This window comes from Paramormyrops kingsleyae, chromosome 8 (genome assembly GCF_048594095.1).
Source record: "Paramormyrops kingsleyae isolate MSU_618 chromosome 8, PKINGS_0.4, whole genome shotgun sequence".
NCBI classification, from domain to species: domain Eukaryota; kingdom Metazoa; phylum Chordata; class Actinopteri; order Osteoglossiformes; family Mormyridae; genus Paramormyrops; species Paramormyrops kingsleyae.
The window spans coordinates 23,941,931-23,962,223 of record NC_132804.1 but is presented as its reverse complement, the minus strand read 5'-3'; the positions used below and the strand labels follow the sequence as shown (position 1 = coordinate 23,962,223).

The following is a 20,293-nucleotide window of genomic DNA, read 5'->3' as shown; positions in this document are numbered from 1 at the left end:
GTGTTTAGGGGAGTGTCAGGAGGCCTTCAGGAGGCCGTGACTGTCCATATTCATCTGCTTAACCTCTTCCTTGTTCTCCATATTGTGCCCATACTGATGTGCTCTGTTTAATAACCTGAACCAACTGCTGATGTTGGTCCTTTGACCTTGAACTGTCCCTAGATCGTCTACTTCCACAAAGCAGCAGCTACTGCTGATTATGTATTCTCCTTTCCTTTCATCAAGATACCTCCTTCTTTCATTTGTCTGAATTTTGTTCGTAGCCTCATCCCTACCCCATTCCCATGTCTGTAATAAGGGGAAAAGCCCCTTAACAGCCCCTTTTATCAATGCTGAGCCCCTGCAGGTCCATTTGGCCTCCCCAAGACGCCCCTATGCTGTCCAGCTAATGTGAACTTTCATTTTGCCAAACGCGTTACTCCTATTCTCTCCAGTCATTTGCTCCTGGTAAATAATGACCATCCCAGGCCGGATAGAACACAGGGCAAGGGGAAACCAGGGGTGGGACGACATCACAGGTTGCAAGCACATCCACTCATACAAAACTGGAAATTAATTAGCCTAAATGCCTGTCTACCGCAAGGCATATGCAGAGCTGGGATTCAAGTGGCCAACTCTGGAGGTCTGAGACAACGAATGCTACCCCCCGACCCAGAAAATGTGAAATGTATTATTAAAGTATACCAAGAATATAAAACAAAAACTCAAACTGCATAATTGAGAAGAAAGGGCGGCAAATCTGACACAGAGCGTATATTAAACTCAGTATATTTTAATATTAAGAATTAGGTGGAGTTGAAGGGAGGGCCACATCACCTGACTTTGCCCCACCCTAGGATATTCATGTCCCCCCATCTTATAATAAAATATAACCAAATCAAAAAGACAACAAGCCCCCCTCCTCCCCCCCCCCCCCCATCCCTGGCCCCCTCTTGCATCTCTAGCATTGTTTCCTAAATTATTTTCCCAGCATGCCGCTCACCTGATCTGCTTGCCCTCCCTCATGTCGTAAAGGGAAAAGAATATGTCGGTGTCCTCGCCGATGGAGTTGTAGGTGAAGCTCTTCAAGCTGACGAAGAGGTGGTGGGGAACAGGGATGCGACAGGTCTCGCCGTGACGCTGCCGCATGCTGTCGCCCTGGAAACGCAAAGCCACAGGAACAGCTACTGTCAGGCATGGCCCCTATCTTTACACTACACTTCATAGCTTGTCTACCTGGTGAGTATGTGGAAAGGTAGGCACCGAGCTTTACCTGGATACAACACATTTTACAGACCCTATTTTTACTTTGCAATATCATTTTTATCAAAAGAAATGCAATACATGGTTGTAATGTGCTTTCCTTACATGTTTTATGACCACAACCCTAACTTTCCTGTATAACACAGACTGTGTAAGTTGGAGAAATAGCATCTATTTTTCTATCCTTAATGTGGGCCGGGACAAACTTCCACTCCTTTCAGCCTAATATGCACTGGCTTGTTACTTGCCTTGGGAATTAGTCACCCACAAAGCCCGTCTCCCTCTCTGCCTTTCAAGTCATTAAATGTGAAACGATTCAACGTGGAAGCTGACGACATGCAGCGCAGTATATGAGGGAGCCATCTGCATGCTTTAATGCAGCCCTCTGCCTGTCTGACTCAACTGCGCCCTGCGTCTTTCTAAAGGAGTCACACACAAGGCAATTTTGACTCCTTCACCTAATGAGATTCCCACAATAACTGCCTCTGTAATCCATCCATTTCTGCAACCCTTTTACCACACAAGGCTGGCAGTCACGTGACACCTGAGAATGAAGTACTTCTCAAAGTGTGACATAATGTGCCTGCACATGTTTAATGTTTGTTTGTAGTAGAATGAAAGAAAAGTACGCAAGTCCCTTAGAGATCACCTGTTTCGAATGATTGCATTACTCAAACTAAACAATAACTCATAACTACAGTACATTCCAAACTTCTAAAACAATCGTATATTTCTATTAAATTGGTTTCAAAAACATTTTACATATATTCCACTGAAAGATATAAAAGGACCCAAACCCTTAACTAGCTGAAGCAAAAACATTAACAGAGACTTTCCTTCCACAATCCTTAAGATTTAAATATTAGTGATTTATTTCTGTTCTGACCTTCTGTTTTACAATACTGTACCCTACAGAAAATGCATTGTAAGGGAGTTCTATAAAATATAATAATTAGTCTATGGCAACTGTTTTCTAGAACACTGCTTTCTGCAAACAATTCTGCCATGATCGCTAAGAGACATTGGCTGGTCACCCAGCTGGCCCTCGGTAGTGGCAATGTGGACACAAGAACACCGTATATATTAATGACAAACTGGTGTATGAGTCTAAACGTACCTGGGAGGTGCTTTGCTGAACACTGTGTCGGCTGGAAAGGTGCTGGAATGCATAAGGAAGGAAGGATGGAGTGAAGGAAGAAACATTAGCAATAGTCTTCAGCTTTATCCTTTGTTAATAACACATGAATAATCCAGAGGAATAATCTAACATTGATACAATATATCAAAAAGGTACAGTGGTCTTTTAACCCACATAATCGTGTTTCATAGTATCATTATCTGCTTTGGAGGTACACTATCTCCATTTGAAAGAAGCAACTTCTGAATTAATTTGAAACGTAATAAAGAAAAAAAAAAAAACATCTACAGGAAATGTTTAAAGGAAAATGCATGACAAAAGTTGCAGAAAGTCCAGGGGAAGCAAAATTCCTCCTGACAGCAGATGTAGCAGCTGCAGGTCCCTGAAAGAGAGAGGAGATGCGGGTACAAGCCGGAGACACGGAGCTTTACAGCGAGGCCGTCGCCCTGTCACAGCAATGCTGGACACGGGAGCAAAGATCAGACTGCAGGCGCTAAAACTGATCTTTCACTCTGACAGCATGTCTCAAAGATAAAAAGCCACTTTCAAGTCCCACATGCATGCATGACCAACCCAGAAAAAAGCCCTTCGTAAACCATACCCACATATTCAGTCTGCTCCCCTGTTATTTTCAGACACCTACACCAGTTCATGGAAACAACTTTATATAACAGTGAGATTGCACAGTTTTTTTTTTCTTTTTCGATTTCTAAATGATCTTCAGAATATCTTTTTTCAGCATATCCAATATCATTCCATTTCAGGCTATATTGTTAAGTATAAAATATTGTGGCAAGCTGACTGTGTAATTTTACATTTCCAAGCATAATATTCCAAGCACACATCTACTTCCAGTCCTCATGATGCTTTGCGACTCTCATGACTTCACAAACTGAAAACCAGGTGACCAAAAACATTGACAGTGGGACAAGTAACATCATGGCATAACCTCCCCCACAGCCTCCACAGCTGCGCACATTCAAGTCAGATAAAAAAGAACAAACCTTCAAAGAAGCCCAAAAAATTCTCACCATAGAGCTTCCTAGGAGAGCTTGGCTGCACAGAAACGCTTTATCTCATTCCTTGGGTAGCACTTGGATAAGTTCGACAAACTCGCTAAACCACACTAAAACTTTGGCTAATATTCATAGGGGTAACGCCTTGTCTAGTGATCATCAGATTCAAGTACTGTTGCCACATCTCTATATGTAGATTACAGACATTTTCAAATGAAAGTATCCGTCGCTTCTCATTAATATGTGTAATAAATAAATAATAACGATAATTGATGCTAATCCTCAACTACAAACAAGCCGGATGCCTCTGCAGACCAGCTTGGGGACGTTGAAGAAAATATTAGAAAATCTGTATAAAATACGCTTGCTTTAATGCAGTTAGACTCTATTAGTAGTGCACAGGAGAAGCCAACACCAGGAAAGCTTCCAAAAGTGTGCCCGGTGCCCGGGATCCAGCTAACTGTGAATGCCCAGGGTAATTTGGACGCTTCAGGAGAAACAGTCGCTTTTTTCTGATTATATCATCGGGAGGAGGAGACTGGCTCCTCCGGGGACTCATTAATCAGAACCCCCACGAGTCACTTGGCCTTTACGAGCACAGCAACCTGGATGGTGGGCAAGGCGTCGAATCGGGAGGGGCACCACAAGGTCGCACGCAGCTAAGGGATGGGGAATGCCAATCGGAGTCGAACGACAGCAGACCGAAGTTGAAAATATACTCATTTCTATTTGCTTATCTCGCTTTTTGGAAAGCACTCGGTGAGGACGGGCCGGGATATGATGGAGAATGTAGGTGGGTTCGACACGAGCAGATGGTCATCAAATGCTTCTGGCGAATTAATGAGCGTTCAGATATCCAGAAATGAAGCGGTGAGGAAGCGACAACGAAAGATAGAGAGGCAGCACCGTGAAATGGCAGGGGTGGCATTCGGTTACAGAAAGGATCATTCCAACCAAAAGCCAAACTGACGCAATTGAAATTAACGAAAGCGTATTGTAAAGCCCGCAAAGACAAAGCAAACACTTGTAGCACCTCATTTGAAGCTCACATTCTAAACGTAGAAAACAATCTTTATCACTGACTTTAAGAGTATGTGTAGAAAATAACTGTGAAAGCTTAGGCACTGCAAGAAAGAAGTGAAACGTAGGTTTGGGTGTGTGTGTCAAGGAGCAGATAAACAGCAGCGGGAAGCAAGACGGGTGTCTGAGACAGGCTGACTGGGGCTGAGAGAGAATATAACACATCAATTATACAAGCAGAGTGAATTACTCAGACACCTGACTCTCTGAGATTCCCCCCTTCAACAGAAACATCACTACTATGTACCCAATATAGCTATCATTGGCAAAACTTACAAGCCATAATGTTTATTTATGTTTGACTGGACATTCAAATGAATAGCACACGTTTGTTTACAGATTCGCTTTCAAGAGGGAACAATTAACAACATGAGGTGAACATTAAATCCTCATCTCATCCAACGTACAGACATGTACTTATGCTGACAAATGCAATTCTAGACAGAACCGTAAATACAGATGGTGTGATGGCTTGGAGTGTAGCACTGTCGCATCACACCTCTACAGATGTGGGTTTGAATCCCACCTGTGCTCTGTCTGTGCTGAGGTACACCTTCATGCAAATTAATTGAAACAAGTTGTCACATTCAGTGGCCTGAGGTTTGTTGGCTTGTACGGCCAATAGGGCAAGAAGAACGCTGAGGGGGCACTGTGCCCACAGACTGGTAGACCTGGTCGGGTGGGGTTAGAGCTGGGTGGTATGACTGAATGGATGTACAGAGGTGGCACTGTACCCACAGACTGGCAGGCCTGCTCGGTTGGGGGGGTTAGAGCTGTGCCCACAGACTGGCAGGCCTGCTCGGTTGGGGGGGGGGTTAGAGCTGTGCCCACAGACTGGCAGGCCTGCTTGGGTGGGGTTAGAGCTGAGTAGAAGGACAGAGGGGGCATTGTGCCCACAGAATGACAGGCCTGCTTGGGTGGGGTTAGAGCTGAGTAGAAGGACAGAGGGGGCATTGTGCCCACAGACTGGCAGGCCTGCTTGGGGGGGGGGTTAGAGCTGGGTGGTATGACTGAATGGATGTACAGAGGTGGAACTGCACCCACAGACTGGCAAGCCTGTTTGGCTGGGGTTAGAGCTGAGTAGAAGGACAGATGGGGCACTGTGCCCACAGACTGGTGGGCTTGCTCAGGTGGGGTTAGAACTGGGTGGTATGACTGAATGGATATACAGAGGAGGCACTGTACCCACAGACTGGCAGGCCTGCTTGGGTGGGGTTAGAGCTGAGTAGAAGGACAGAGAGGGCACTGTACCCATAGACTGGCAGGCCTGCTTGGGTGGGGGGGTTAGAGCTGTGCCCACAGACTGGCAGGCCTGCTTGGGTGGGGGGGGTTAGAGCTGTGCCCACAGACTGGCAGGCCTGCTTGGGTGGGGGGGTTAGAGCTGTGCCCACAGACTGGCAGGCCTGCTTGGGTGGGGGGGTTAGAGCTGGGTGTTAGGTGCCTCCCTGTGGGGTTTCCTAACGTGCAAAGGTTAATTACAGTTGCAAAATGTCCCATGGACATAAGGTGAGATTTGTTGGGATGTCATTTATCAATATCATCCAAGTATCTCAGCTGCTTTTGGCAAAAACATAATTGCTTATAATGTTACATGTGAAAGGAAAGAAGAACTGACAGAATGCTAGAAAAAAAGATTTTTTTTTTTTTTTTAAAAAGTGACCCGCTTCCGGGCTATGTGAAAGAGTGGTACTTTGGTTTGATCAGAATCTGGTGCAAACATGGGAAGATCCATTAGATAACAGTAAAAGTAAGGTGATTACAGGAGAAAAACTGCATGGATTTGGCAGAACTGAACTGCAGGAGGAATGGAACATTCAAATCCCCATTTATATCCCTATCAAAAAAGGACACTCCTAAAAATTAATAGATATTTTAGGGTAATTAATAAAAAAGGGCTACCTTAAAACTGCTGAATGCTTCCTACAGAAGTAACTAAAATCTATCCATCCCTTTTCCAACTGCTTATGCTGGTCATGATTGCGGGGGCCGCACAGGGCATATACTGTCGCAGTGATAAACCCTGAACAGGATTCCTCTTAAATAAAACCCATATTTACAAATATCACAGTGTCCATTAATAAAGCAACGCACAGACCCCCATTAACTGTTAACTGATAAGTAGAAATCTGAAGATATAATTCCTTATTCAAACTCTATGAAACACAAAGATCAGGATTAAAAGTGATATATACTGAACATGCCACGTGCCTTATGTTCAAAATAGCCAAAGACTAAATTTTCCATAAAAAAACATAGAATACTAGCAGGCTCACCAAATAGAAATCCCTCATTGTATCTAGTTATCATCAGTATAGATATTTCAGGGGTGACACTAAGGCTCACACCTACTGAGTTGCAGGCTTGACTCCTGCCTTCGCTTTGTGTCTTCGGAGTTTGCATGTGTTCCTCGTGACACACAGGTTTCCTCCCAGATCTCCAGTATCCTCCCACAGTCCAAAAAACATGCAGTACTGGTATGTCTGAATTGCCCGGAGAGCATGATGGTGTGTGTGGGAGTGTGTATGTGCCCCGCAATGAACTGTCAGCCCATTGAGGGTGTGCCCTAGCCTTGTGCTCCGCGTGTCCTGGGAGAGGCTTCAGCCGCCCCCACAACACTGACCAGCTAGAAGATGGATGGATGCAATATTTCAGGTTTATGATGCAAATGTCAACCTTTAGCTACACTAGCAAATCATGCACCTAATAATGGTATTTAGCATGCTACGCTACGCTATGCTACTCCATTAGCAACTAATGTCTGGACTAGAGAACAACTGATATAAAGCCGTAATTTAATAGCATTGATTTGACTCCTCCTTCCCTGCATCCACTTCCCTCACAGCTTCACCTAGATTAAAAAAAAACATGAAACCACAAAACAAATATGCTCTGTTTATGGTACATCTTCTAAGTGTATACTGATACCCCATCCATACCCGTCGAGTTGGAGAAACAGTTCACACATTTATCCCCCTGAGCCAGTACAGAGAGAGTCAGTCACTAAGCAACGCTGAAGCCTTAGGGGATAGTTTATTTTTTTTATCGGGATTTTACGTTAGCGCCGGTTTGGTGCGCTGATGCATCCATCTATTTCCTTTATCTTTGCTGCTGCCCCCGCCCCCTTTCCCATAATTCCAAGCTGTGGGCTGTGAGACGCACTGATCCTCGATTCTGCTGCATTATGTAAGGCAGCTTCGGAAGGTATGAAGAAATGCATGTCTGCCCTTGAGCGCTGGAGAGGGTGGAAGGCGTGACACAGTCCCACACAGGCCTGTGATGGGGTATGAATATGTGCCGGGGATTGGGGAGGAGGTTATACATATATCGCTGTCCAGAATCAGCATATGTATTTGCTATTGGTGAGATTTTTCCTGAACCATGTACATAGACCTCTGTGTCCTGCCTCCTCTGTTTATACACTCAAAGTATTGTGAAACCCTCCTCACCACTGCTGCTGTGTTATGTCGCACCTGGGGGAACGATATTCAGTGCTACTGTTTACCTGTATATGGATGGTATGACAATAAAGCCCATTTGACTTGACCATTTGATATACTTCACTGAACAAATTCACATGACTGTTGTTACCTAGGAAATGCAAAGTATTTAACAATTTACTAAACCAGTATTCATTCACATTCCACAATTCACATTTTAGTTATATTACCTGTTTATACAGGACAAATACAGGAAACACACACAAATACCAATGATACCATGACATTTTAGTAGAAAATTACATACACAAACAACCCAATAGTCAGGCCTATTTATATTATGCCTACAGAGCTGAATCCACTACTGTCCATGTTTTATTTACTCCAAAATTCTTGTCAGAATTCATCAAAGAAAATAAACACACGGGAGCTTTTTTGATGGGACCCTGCACTGACATCCTCTTACCATTTTGTAGAGGTCGGAGACGCTGATCTGATCGGCATCCACCATCTCAAAGTCCTTTCTTGGCACAAGATCCAAGCCCAGGTGCCTGTCAGGGACGACAAAGAGTGAGTGACAAACAGAGAGAAACAGAAAGAGCAGAAGACACACATTTTTATCCGGGCGCAGTGAGAACAAAATATCCAGCAGGAACAACTGGCAAGTGTCAGTTAGGCTTATATAATATCCAACTGCTGGAAAAATTCTACACGCAATGGGTCACACAAGCCCCGCCCGTTATTAGTCAGCTGGTTATACCACTCGGCCACCATCACTGGACCGCTGCCCGGCGATTTGGGTCATGCGACGTCCCCGGGTCAGTGGCAGCACCGCGGTGCCTCTCAGATCCATACATCTGTGGCTTGTGAGCCTCAAGCCTTTCTTCTTGCAAGACTTATCTATGTTGTTTAACAGTGTGCAAAAGCTTTCACAAGCTGGTTAGGCCTGGGTGGGAACAGCGAGGATGTGGGTGGGAGGAGCCAGCTGCCAAAGGAAAAGCTGTCCATTGCCGGCTCCGTATTTAAATGCTTCTGCGGCGAGTCGCACAACGTCATCTGTCACCAAACATTGCGAAGACTTTCATGTTCGATCCCACTTCATCCTCCGAAAAACTGTTGCAGTCCAGAAAATATGAATAAATCCCCCCAAGCGTACAGCTTGCACTCTCGCAGGGGGCTGCTCCCTAAGTCATGCAAACTGGCACAAACTGGATAAAATAAAAGTTCCTGTATTCTGAGCTGCTTTGCTGTTTTTAAAGAAAAACACATCGCTCAGTCCTACACCAGAGCAAATAACACAACGTACAAAACCATTTCAAAAGGATATGCAGTTGCTCAGTAAAAAAAAGCAAACTGTCAATATTGACAGAAGCAAAACAAATGTTTTTTTTTTCCTTTTTTGCAATTTCAACATAAATTTAGTTCCAAGTCTAGCTCAAGTAACTGTGTCACCTTCTCCAAACATATTAGTACATGCTCTGAGTGTGCAGTTTTGGCACCTACAGGGATTAGCGTGCAGAAAAAAACTAAACACATACAGTATGTGACTTTATCATATTTTTAAATGTGGTTTAAAAAAACAACAACGAAAAGAAATACTACTATTAAATCGTTATCAAATGATTACCTAAACTGGGGCAGCATTGAAAACAAATGTGATTGTCTTCATTACACAAAAGGAGTATCAGTAATTAAGCAAACTGCATATTATACATAAAAAACATTAAACATAAGAACATAAGGAATTTACAAACGAGGGTAGGCCATTTAGAACTTAACTAATAGCTCAAGAGTTGTTAAAATCTTATTTAGCTCTGATTTTAAGGAACCCAGGGTTTTAGCTTGCGCTACACTAGCAGGAAGACTATTCCATACCCTAACTACACGCGGTGTAAAGAAGTGCTTTCTCAAAATCATTTTAAAATGTTCTCCCGCTAATTTCCACTTATGGCCACGAGTTCTAGTATTTAAACTAATATTGAAATAGCCATTTGGCTGAACAGCATCCAGACCCGTTAGAATCTTATATACCTGGATCATGTCCCCCCTTAATCTCCTTTGCTCAAGGCTAAACAGATTCAGCTCAGCTAACCTCTCCTCATAAGACATTCCTCGAAGACTAGGGATCATTCCTGTAGCCCTACGTTGCACCCTTTCCAAGGCAGCAATGTCCTTTTTAAGGTATGGTGACCAAACCTGCAAACAATATTCAAGGTCGGGTCTTACCAAGGAATTATATAACCGTAGCATCACCTCCCTTGACTTAAACTGCACAGACCTAGAGATGTAACCCAACATCCTACTGGCCTTGTTAATTGCTTCCCCACACTGGAGAGAGTGGGACATGGAAGCATCAACATACACAGCGAGGTCTTTCTCATAATCAGTTACCTTTATTTCAGTGAAACCCATAAAATATCTGTACTTTATATTTCTGCTCCCTACATGGATTACCTTACATTTATCTAGATTAAATCTCATCTGCCAGGTATCAGCCCAGTCATTAATTAAATCCAGATCCCATTGTAGCCTCTCTGCTGCTAGATCAGTATCTGCTACACCACCCACCTTGGTGTCATCTGCAATTTTAACCAGTTTACTGTATGTATTGGTGTTAATATCATTAATTAATGTAAATTAGGAACAATAGTGGTCCTAAAATTGAACCCTGCGGTACCCCACTATGAATGCAGGCCCACTGTGACATTGTGCCTCTATCAACTACCGCTGCTTCCTGTCTGTTAACCAGTTTTCTGAAGGTTTTGAAGAAGGAAAGGACAGTTGAAACTGATACCCAAACACATGGCAATGAAAATACATTTTTCACTATTTTGTAGGACATCATTCCTTAATTATATTAAAGTCTAAATTAGTACTTAAACATCATTGCCCATTCTCTTTTGGGTGATGAGGTTTACAATAAGGGTAATATGAAGGAGGATTTATGATTACTACCAACATTTCTGTTTGGAGGTGTTTTTCAAAATCTTTTTCAACAATCCATACAACTTATCCATACCTGTACATGAATGAAGTTATTATGAAAAAGTAAGATAAAAATAACAGCCAAAAGGCAGAGATGGTTAAAGGTGAAACCACATTAATAAAGTAATTTGTCAACCCAAAAATGTTACCATCAGAGTCACACTGGGCCACTGTATCTTTTCCGCTGGTCATTGGAAGCTGAAGGGCAGGGATCCTTCACTAGTAATTGGATATTTTTTATCCAATTGTGGACATATCAGTTATCAAAATGCCACAGTTACTGTGTCCTAGGGGCCTGGATTAATATATTCTTTTAGGAATTTATCTTAATTCTGCATTTTTTTCTATGTGATAAACTCAGAGAAATGTGGTCATTGGATCACAGGTGCATAAATATGGAACATGGGAAAACGTGAGAGTACAGAAAGTCATCAAAAACAGGTCATCTTTTGCTCTTGTTGGGTTGCTGGTTTTACACCCAATTATTTGGTAAATATGAACTGCAAAAACATTCTATTGGCATTTGCATATGGTGAGGTCTTACCTAGGAAATCACACAGTCGTACCTGAACTGAATCATTTATAATACTTATTGCTGCATTTTCCCCCGTAATAAAATCAGCTGCTAATCTCATTCCACCTCATAACACTACTACTCTATTAATTATTATTTGCATACATATTGCACTATGTATACAAACCCCTGTGTCCCTCACCCAGTTTGCAATGTCCTGGCAACGTTAAAACCCTCCCCTTGTTACTTTTGCATGTTGGTGTTTGCATGTTCCACCATGGTCCTGGGGAAACATTCATTCGTGCCACCGTACATGTGTATATGGATTAGGGCTGAGCAATTAATCGAAAATTAATCAAAACCAACATTCAGAACCTCTAATCGATGTAATCCTGCCCATGTCGATTGCTTAATTTTTATTTTTTTTAAATACTGTTAATACTTACAAAAGTTCTGTTAATATTATCCCCAGTGTGTGTTCATGTACTGTCCCCTTAAAAACATACTACTGCATGTGTGGTCACGTGACTCCGCCCCATCCAATCTGCGACATTGAAGCAACATGGAGGAGAACTCAAACACTGAGCCAACTGAGCAGCTGGAGCAGCTTGTACCAAAGAAAAATGCCGTGTCTGTCATTTGGACACATTGTGGCTTTAATGAAGACGACACCAAGCAAAAAAGGGTCAAATGTAAACATTGTAAAAAACATTTTCAGCTTCCAAAGGTAATATCTCCAACCGGTTTCAACACTAACAATATTTAAAATACAGTGGAAACCGCTTATAGTGATCATGGTTATAGTGATCAACTGCATATATAGATCAAAAAGCTTCATTCCTGTACAAATACTGTTTATATAATTTGCTTATAGTAATCAAGTAGTTCGCTTACAGTGTTCATTTTGGGTCTTTTTATACATAACAATATATAGAAAAAATTACAGCTATGGTAATTCTTTTTTTACTTGTCTACTTTGCCTTGCAGAAACGTGTCTGCTTCTGGATAGCTACCTGAGGCTAATGTTGCGTGTACAGAGAACGAGGGGAAAAAGAAAATCATTCTCTGTCTATTATGAATATAGACTCATCAAAGTTTATGATAAACTGCCCAAAACTAAATTACAATAAGCTATATTTTATGTACAGTACTGTACTGTATTATAGCATATTTGAATTATACACAGTTCATTAATTTAAATTGTACAGTACTGTAATTTGAAGAGCATTTGAAACAGCTGTACTGTATTTTGAAAGAGTCAATAAAATTCAGTAAATAGTGACCGCTTAGTGTCCGTTGTATTACCTTATTGTCATGTAATAAAATATAATACAAATGTCAATTAGATAGATAACTGGCTGAGACAAAAAAGGAAAAAAATCAGGTGTAATGATCATCCATAGTGATCAATTTCACCCAGACAGACATAATCACTATAAAAGGTTTTGTTTGCAAGAGATGTAAACTGTTCATTTTCTACTTTTTTAGGGAACTTGTGACCATGTTCATAAGATGTTTTCATTTCAAGAGATTTATGCTTTGATTTCAGTTGATCAAAATATTCAATGAATAACCATAAATGGCTCATCTGTGTGTGTTTCCTTCAATTATTTTAAAATCATATTAGAAAAAATATTCCAGCTTTAACAGTTGAGCATATTTACAGTACAAACCTTGTCAATGAAATATGAGGGCAAAAAAACAAACAAGAAACAAAATAATCGTCCATTACTCGAGGTAAAATGTTGATTAATCGTGATATTGATTTGAGGTCATATCGCCCAGCCCTAATATGGATGGTATGACAATAAAGCCCATTTGATTTATTCCAAGAAACCATCTGGTATTTAAAGTTCAGGTTAATTCATCCATAGGCTTAATGTTGCTAAATTTCTAACACTGATTCATTTTTTAATTTAATATACTTTTTACTATTTATAACACTAACAGTTGGTGTTAGAAAAAAGCGCTCTTAGATTAAATTTTCTGCATGCTGATTTGCTTATGTCTCTTTGTAGGTCTGTATGTTGTAAGTCAATGTGTTAAATGTAATATATTGATAGACAATTACCACTGAAGTGCAACAACAATAATGATATTTACTCACATAAACAATGTTTGAAATCACACCAACATTCTGACTATTTTGGGATGAGAAAGGCGCTTATAACAGTTTCAGGCCAACATGGGTCCGTTTCCACAGAAACTCTGGAAAGTTCTGACACGTCCCATTAGTTGCCAGATCCGGTGTCGCTGACTCAGAAACAGAAATCTCTGTCAAAAATTCCTTGGGGCGGCCAACATGTTTTGATTTCCCCCTAATTCACAAGATGCAACGGTTTTGTTTCGTTTGGGCTTCTTCCCCTGGGAGAGGAAGCAGAAAATGTGAGACTTGAACCTCAAAACTTCAGATGATCCATCGCTTGAGAAAAAAAAACAGGGTAGCCCATCATTCGCATTAAAATTTCAGCACGCTGGGAACCGACAGACTGTCCAAGCCGGGTCCCTGCAGTAAACGCAAATTGCTCTGTATACTGCAGGTCCCTGGGACCATAATGTCCTGCAGGACCTCACACAAATAAAAGTTATTCCACATGATACGCAGACATCCGCAGCTATCCGGATCAGCCATCATTCTACTTGCACTGCAGCTCTGTCTCCCTCGACAATCCCCGGTACGGTATAGTTTTTGCAAACTAATTAGCCTAAGTTGGCAAGATTTTATTGAGCATCAACTTAAGAATTCCTTCGTCTAGGGGGAAGGGGGGGAAGGAGTAATAGCTGATTTCTCTTGTTCTCTTTGTGTCTGGCCAGCAACTTTTTGGTGGGGGAGTACAGAAGCAGAAGGAGTCGCTCCAAGGGTGCGCTAGCAATTACCCAGGGAAAAGACAGGGAAATTGAGCGGCAATTAAACTCGGGGCCCCGGAGCGAGAGAGGCTATGGCAGCAGCCATAAATACTCTTAAAACAGCAGCAGTTAGTGAGACCTAAGCAAAATAATGACAACCAACAAATGCTACTTTCTTCCAAAATACACAATTACTCCTTTTGTTTCCATATACTGTTCTTAGAACAGGTTAATTTGTTTCGCATTCATTTGACGTGGATGTCCAGCTAACTGACAGCACTGCAGCTAACTGAGCGTCAGTGGCATGTGTGGCAATGCCAGTAGAATAATCGGGCGCAAATTTGGCTGAAGTCCTGCTATCAGCAACTCATGGTGTGTCTTGTGCCTCTTAGTGTCTTAGGCCAAGAGGCGTCCTCGCTCTACTCTGGAGTCCAGGCCAATTACCAGAGTATTCCACGCAATTACCAGCCTTAATGACCTGACATGTGGAGGCAATAGGTTATGTACAAGAAGGAGGCAATCAAAAATTATAGGAAAATGGTGGCCATCTGACATGGTCAGCCTGGGGTTTAAGTGTCTCAATTAAGATATCTAAATCAGTGCAATCATTTTTAATCGCAAGTGCAGTAACAGGACAGCAGGGGCAAAAGAAGCAATGACCGAAACATAAGTCATATTTAAAAAGCAGGGGAACTGTCGTCGAACACCTGCTAGCCCAGCACGACCTGCAACATGCCGTGCTTGGTGTGCTAATGGGCTGAGAATTAGAAGATGCCACCTTAGTGAAACGTGTAGCCCTCACAGGACTGGCAAGTAGGCAGGTGGAGTAGTGTAAAATCCCATTTCTCACCCTGTACGCCACCCCATCCCCCTAGATTCCCCTGGGGACCTGGTTGTGGGGTCAGCCTAGCGGAAAAGCAGCCACACGCTGCTGTGTCCAACTGCGCGCCCACGGGGGCAAAATGCATCAGTTTCTGCCACGCCATGGCTCGACAAGAGAGGAGGGAAAAAAGGAGCAGAAACATAAGGGAAAGGAATGATAAAAAAAAAGGAATCATAAAAAATATGTATTGTGAGACAACTGCTCTTTAAGAGGATCCAGAAAAGTCCACAAATGGGGGAAGAATAGACCCTAGAAAGGAAGCGCCAAGGTTCAGAATCAGAGGGAGTTTACTGAGGATCTCCTGTCACATGGGTGCAATGAAAAATACAGAAATAGTAAGAGGATTCATGCACACTTATAGAAACGGGACTCACTCGTTGCCCCAGTCCAACCGGACTGTAATATGCCGCTTGACGTCGCGGATCTGGTCTTGTGTCAGGTGACCGGACAGCATCTGCCTCCGCAGGTCGATCAGCTCGTTCATCACGTGACGTAGCTTGTAGAAGAGGTCCACCTTGTGCTTCTGTGGGGGCGTAAGAACAAGAAGGTCACCCTGGAGATGGAAGGACGCGGTACCACGCTGCAGCTCGGCGCTAATCGCTAGGCCTTGCTAACATTGACGGCCAGGTCCACAGCTGTTGTTGATTCAGGTCACTGACCCAGCATGGCCGAGAACCGTTTATCTCACTAACAGCGGCCTGAAGCCCCTCGCGGGTAGCAGTGAACAACGGGATTAGCGCGTACCAGGAAATTTAAGTTAGCGACAGCATGGCAAATCCAGGAAATGCTGGAAAAACAGAGAAACTCAAGCAGGTCTCAGCCTAAAAGACCTGGAATTATAGTCAGGTGATACAACGCTTGCACTATGCTAAAGAACAAGGAGTGACTGGTCTATGGGTGAAAATGCACCCATGCTGAGGAGCCCATGCCCTGCAGGGGCGGCCTTACAGGCAGGTAGCAGGTAGCATAGTGCTGAATGACTATAAGATTTTAGATTGAATGGAGTCCCAGAATTGACCAGCTATGTCATTGTAAAATCCCATAGTCAGGAAAAGATTTTCCTAAGCATTTTAAAAATTTCCATCCATCCATCCATCCATCCATCCATCATCTGCCCCGTATTGGGGGTCAGGTCGTGGAGACAGCAGTCTAAGCACAGATGCCCAGCATGTCCTGGGTCTGCCCCAGGATCTCCACCTAGTTGGACATGCCCGAAACATTGCCCCAGGGAGCCGTCCAGGAGACATTCTAGACAGATGCCTGAACCACTTCAACTGGCTCCTTTCAATGCAGAGGAGCAGCAGCTCTCCTTTAAGCCCCTTCTGAATGTCTGAACTCCTCCTTCCATCGCCCGACTATATCTCCATTTGATGTCAACAGTTCTCCATCCCTGCTGTAAACACCATGGGTAAAACCTTTCTTCCCACCTCCAGAACCGCCAAAGCCAGTTTCCGCTTGGCCTGCTGGTCCACGTCAGCTGCTTCAGGAGTCCCATACAGTAACGTAGCTTCGAAGGCCTCCTTCTTCAGCCTGACAGCTCCCTTTACCGCTGGTGTCCACCATCGGGTTTAGGGATTGCCGCCGTGACGGGCACCAACAACCTTATGGCCACAGCTCCACACCGCTGCCTCAGCAATGGAGTCCAGGAACATTGGCCATTCAGGCTCAATATCCCCTGATCTCTCGGGATGCAAGAGAAGTTCTGCCACAGGTGTGAGTTAAAGATCTCCCAGACAGGGGCCTCCACCAGACGCTCAGAGCATACCCTCACTATGCGTTTGGGTGAACCGGGTCTATCCAGCATCTTCCCCTGCCACCAGGTCCAGCTTACCACCAGGTGGTGATCATCTGACAGTTCAGCTCCCCCCTTCACCTGAGTGTCCAAAACATGCGGAAGAAGATCCGATGATAAAATTACGAAATTGATCATTGAGTTGCAGCCTTGGGTGCTCTGATGCCATGAACACTTTTGAACGCCCTTATGTTGTTGGTTATGGGCAAACCGTGATCAGCACAGAAGTCCAATAACTGATCACTGCTCGGATTCCGACTGGGCAGGCCATTCCTCCCAATCACAGCCTTCCAGGTTTCACTGTCATTCCCAACGTGGAAATTAAAATCCCAGAAGGGACCCCTTCCAGCACCCCTTCCAAGGTCTCCAAGGAGGCCAGATACTCTGAACAAGTGTTTGGCGCGTACACAGCGGCAATTTAGTCAGTGATTTAGGCCTGGTATTCGAAGTTCACCACCTAAAATCCTATGGTTGGCAGAATGATGTCACTAGAACAAGACCCCTAACCTCCAGCTGCTCCAGGGACTGGCTGAACCACGTCATTTCAGATAAAAGCGTCTGGTAAATACATAAAGTACAGCTAAAACAATTTAGGTAAGAGAAAAAGTATTTTGAAAACCATGACTTCATTTGCATAATCCTGTATCAATCCAGTGTATGTGGTCCATGTTCAACATTAATATGTTATGTTAAACCATGATTTTGTCATACCTTAAAATGAAAACCATTTAATATATTATAGATTCACACTGAAAATTTTATTTTAAATAATTTTAGGTATATAAAATTATAAAATAGCTTTAACCCCTAATCTGATGACTTTTCAATTATGTATCGATGTAATGAAAAACAGTATAAAAGGAATAATGAGTTTTGGATAAAAAGGAAAATACCTTTTATTAAATGTTTTTTTTTTTCATTTTAGCGTTAGTAAAATTAGTTTAGCGAATATTTCAATGGGGTGAGTAACACAACTCCAAACCACCCAGCATGACTTGAATTTTATTCTATTAACTCTAGATTTCCAGGGTATTCAGCTGCTGATCACAAGAATAAGTTACCCTTTGTGAATGAGAATCTCACACATTCCAGCCTTTCTCAGTCACATCCCAGTCTTTTCCTATATTGTGTGACACGTTCAGTACTGGGGACGTTGGTTTTGCTGAAGTTCCCTCTGTCACATCGGGACCTGGACCACGCCCCACCGCGGAAGCAACCCGGAAGGGAACCGCCCCTTTTAGTTAAAGGGACGGTCCTGGACCAGCAGACTTTGCGAAGTATTGTTGCCATTGTTTAGAAGTGCCTTGCTGAGCATTTGATCGTCTATTGTCTCTCTCTCCTGCCCCGCGTATCCTGTCCTGCCCTGTCCTCCTCGCCTGCCCCGCCTGCCTGTCCTGGACCTCCTATCATCCTGCCTCCTGTCCTGCTCTGCCCCGTGTCCTGTGTGATCGTGTAGGACTGATCCCCTTGGCTTACGACCCTTCTGCTCCGTCCCCGACTACATCTCCAGTGCCGCCCTTTGGATTTGGTGTTTATCGGTACCGCAATAAACCCGGTGTCTCCCGCACTCTGGGTCCCGACTCTGGTGTCCTTCCTACTTGTGCTCCGTTTTGTCTAATCCATTTTGTATGACAAAGGAAAAGTAATTACAGTCATCTGCTTCAGACAAATGCAGTAAATGCTTTTACAAAAAAAACTTGGTTGTCTACATGTTTACCACAAATACCATGCAAATGGAACAAACAGTTTAATCTTCAGACACTGAAGGAGTGTTATGAAGGCTGTATGACACGGATGACGGCGTGCGATTAGCACAGCACGCCCTGCTCTTTCTACAGGCTCCGAATCTTCGCTGTTAGCGGCTGGCTGGCGAGGGAAGACCTTCAGTGACGTAGCCTATTTTTCTCACTGAGTGTACATGGTGATTCTGGTGCTGATGGGCGACCTTGGGGATGGACGGTGACAATATCATCCTGGTGCATCATGACCACTGTGCACCAGTGCAGCCAAGAAAAAAAACTGATCCATTAAGCCTGCCATTTTACATCGTAAACCACATCCACCTGTACAAAACTCACCCACAGACATAATTTTTACTGCAGCATATTTACGTTTCAGAGGCATATTAGACATTACTGAAAGTGGCGAGCATTTTCATGCCAAGGACAAATGTCTTTTCCCATAAAAAATATATCTGCCTTTTACATCATACTGTTATTATCCAGCGGTCAATTTAATCCAATTTATGTAGCTTAAAATCGCACCATTTCACTGGCACAATTCACCTTATAGTTGAGTCTAGAAGTGCGACTCAAGAGACTGAAACCTTTATTCATCTGGTCCAAAGTTCCATAATTTCTGATATGCCTTTTTATTGAACTGATTCAGGTTCCTCCCAGCAAAGACTAGAGCAGAGGGACTGTCTCACACTTCAAGCAATAAGATGTACAAGAGAAAGCAATACTAGTAAATCCCACTGCAAATGCAATAAAACAGTTGTTTTCATACATATCTGGATTTTTGTATAGGCAGTGGAAACAAATTGTGTTTTCTGTTTGTACTTATTACCATATAGAGTCTGCATGGCAGTCTTTTTCATTCAAGCATTCTCAGCAATTACACTGCATAATCAAAGAAGCATACTTCAGTAGCATTACATTTTAATTTCATAACAGGGCACTAAAAGGTTCATGGAGATACAGGTAGATGTGGCCTGACACTGAAGGTTTTTTTGACTATTTGACTTCAAAATTCAACGGAGCTCCTGACTGGAGCCAAATCGATGGAGATGTGGCTGTTCTGACCTCTCTGGACTCACTCAGGCATAAAATGGCATGATATTGTTTTGCCTGCACATTTCAGAAAGCATCTGCTCCATGCAGAGGTCATTCCAAACACATGACTGACTGTATCTAAGATGTCTATATAATAACTTAGCAACAGACCCCATATTCACCTAGTGCCGCTAATGGAGAAGAGTCCTACTGCCTGTAATGTCGGGGGGCTGGAACTAGATAAAAGGACAACAACCCGTAATGAACCTGTAAAAGCACCTGAAGAAGTAACAGATACAAACTGTAATAATATCACTTTTTGGATGGACAATTTGAGAACAAGAAACCACTGAGGAAGACATCCTAGTAACCTTTTAATCCATATTTTGTTCAATTAAATACTTCTTTTTACAATCAGTTTTAACCATATCAGGGTAAATGCAAGTTGCATTTAAAGATTTTAATGAGGTTTATTTGACTCAAGTACATCTGCTAATTACTGAAATGAACCACATTTGTTCATAACTAGACTGCGGTGAAACTATTTTGGATTTATGTAAATATGCTGCCTGATGTTTATGTCAA

General features: G+C 42.9%; 1 protein-coding gene across 9 annotated transcripts in view; it reads right to left on the bottom strand.

The window, feature by feature from the left end:
- The window catches only part of dock3 (dedicator of cytokinesis 3), a 188,124-nt gene that overhangs the window by 57,615 nt on the left and 110,216 nt on the right, over window positions 1-20,293 (bottom strand). For all 9 annotated transcript variants that reach the window (XM_023811310.2, XM_072715502.1, XM_023811318.2 and 6 more), the window contains 4 exons: window positions 15,517-15,665; window positions 8,380-8,464; window positions 2,360-2,401; window positions 983-1,137 (listed from right to left, as the gene is read on the bottom strand). In XM_023811310.2, coding sequence (XP_023667078.1) covers window positions 983-1,137; window positions 2,360-2,401; window positions 8,380-8,464; window positions 15,517-15,665 — 431 coding nt within the window. The remainder of the gene's footprint in view (window positions 1-982; window positions 1,138-2,359; window positions 2,402-8,379; window positions 8,465-15,516; window positions 15,666-20,293) is intronic.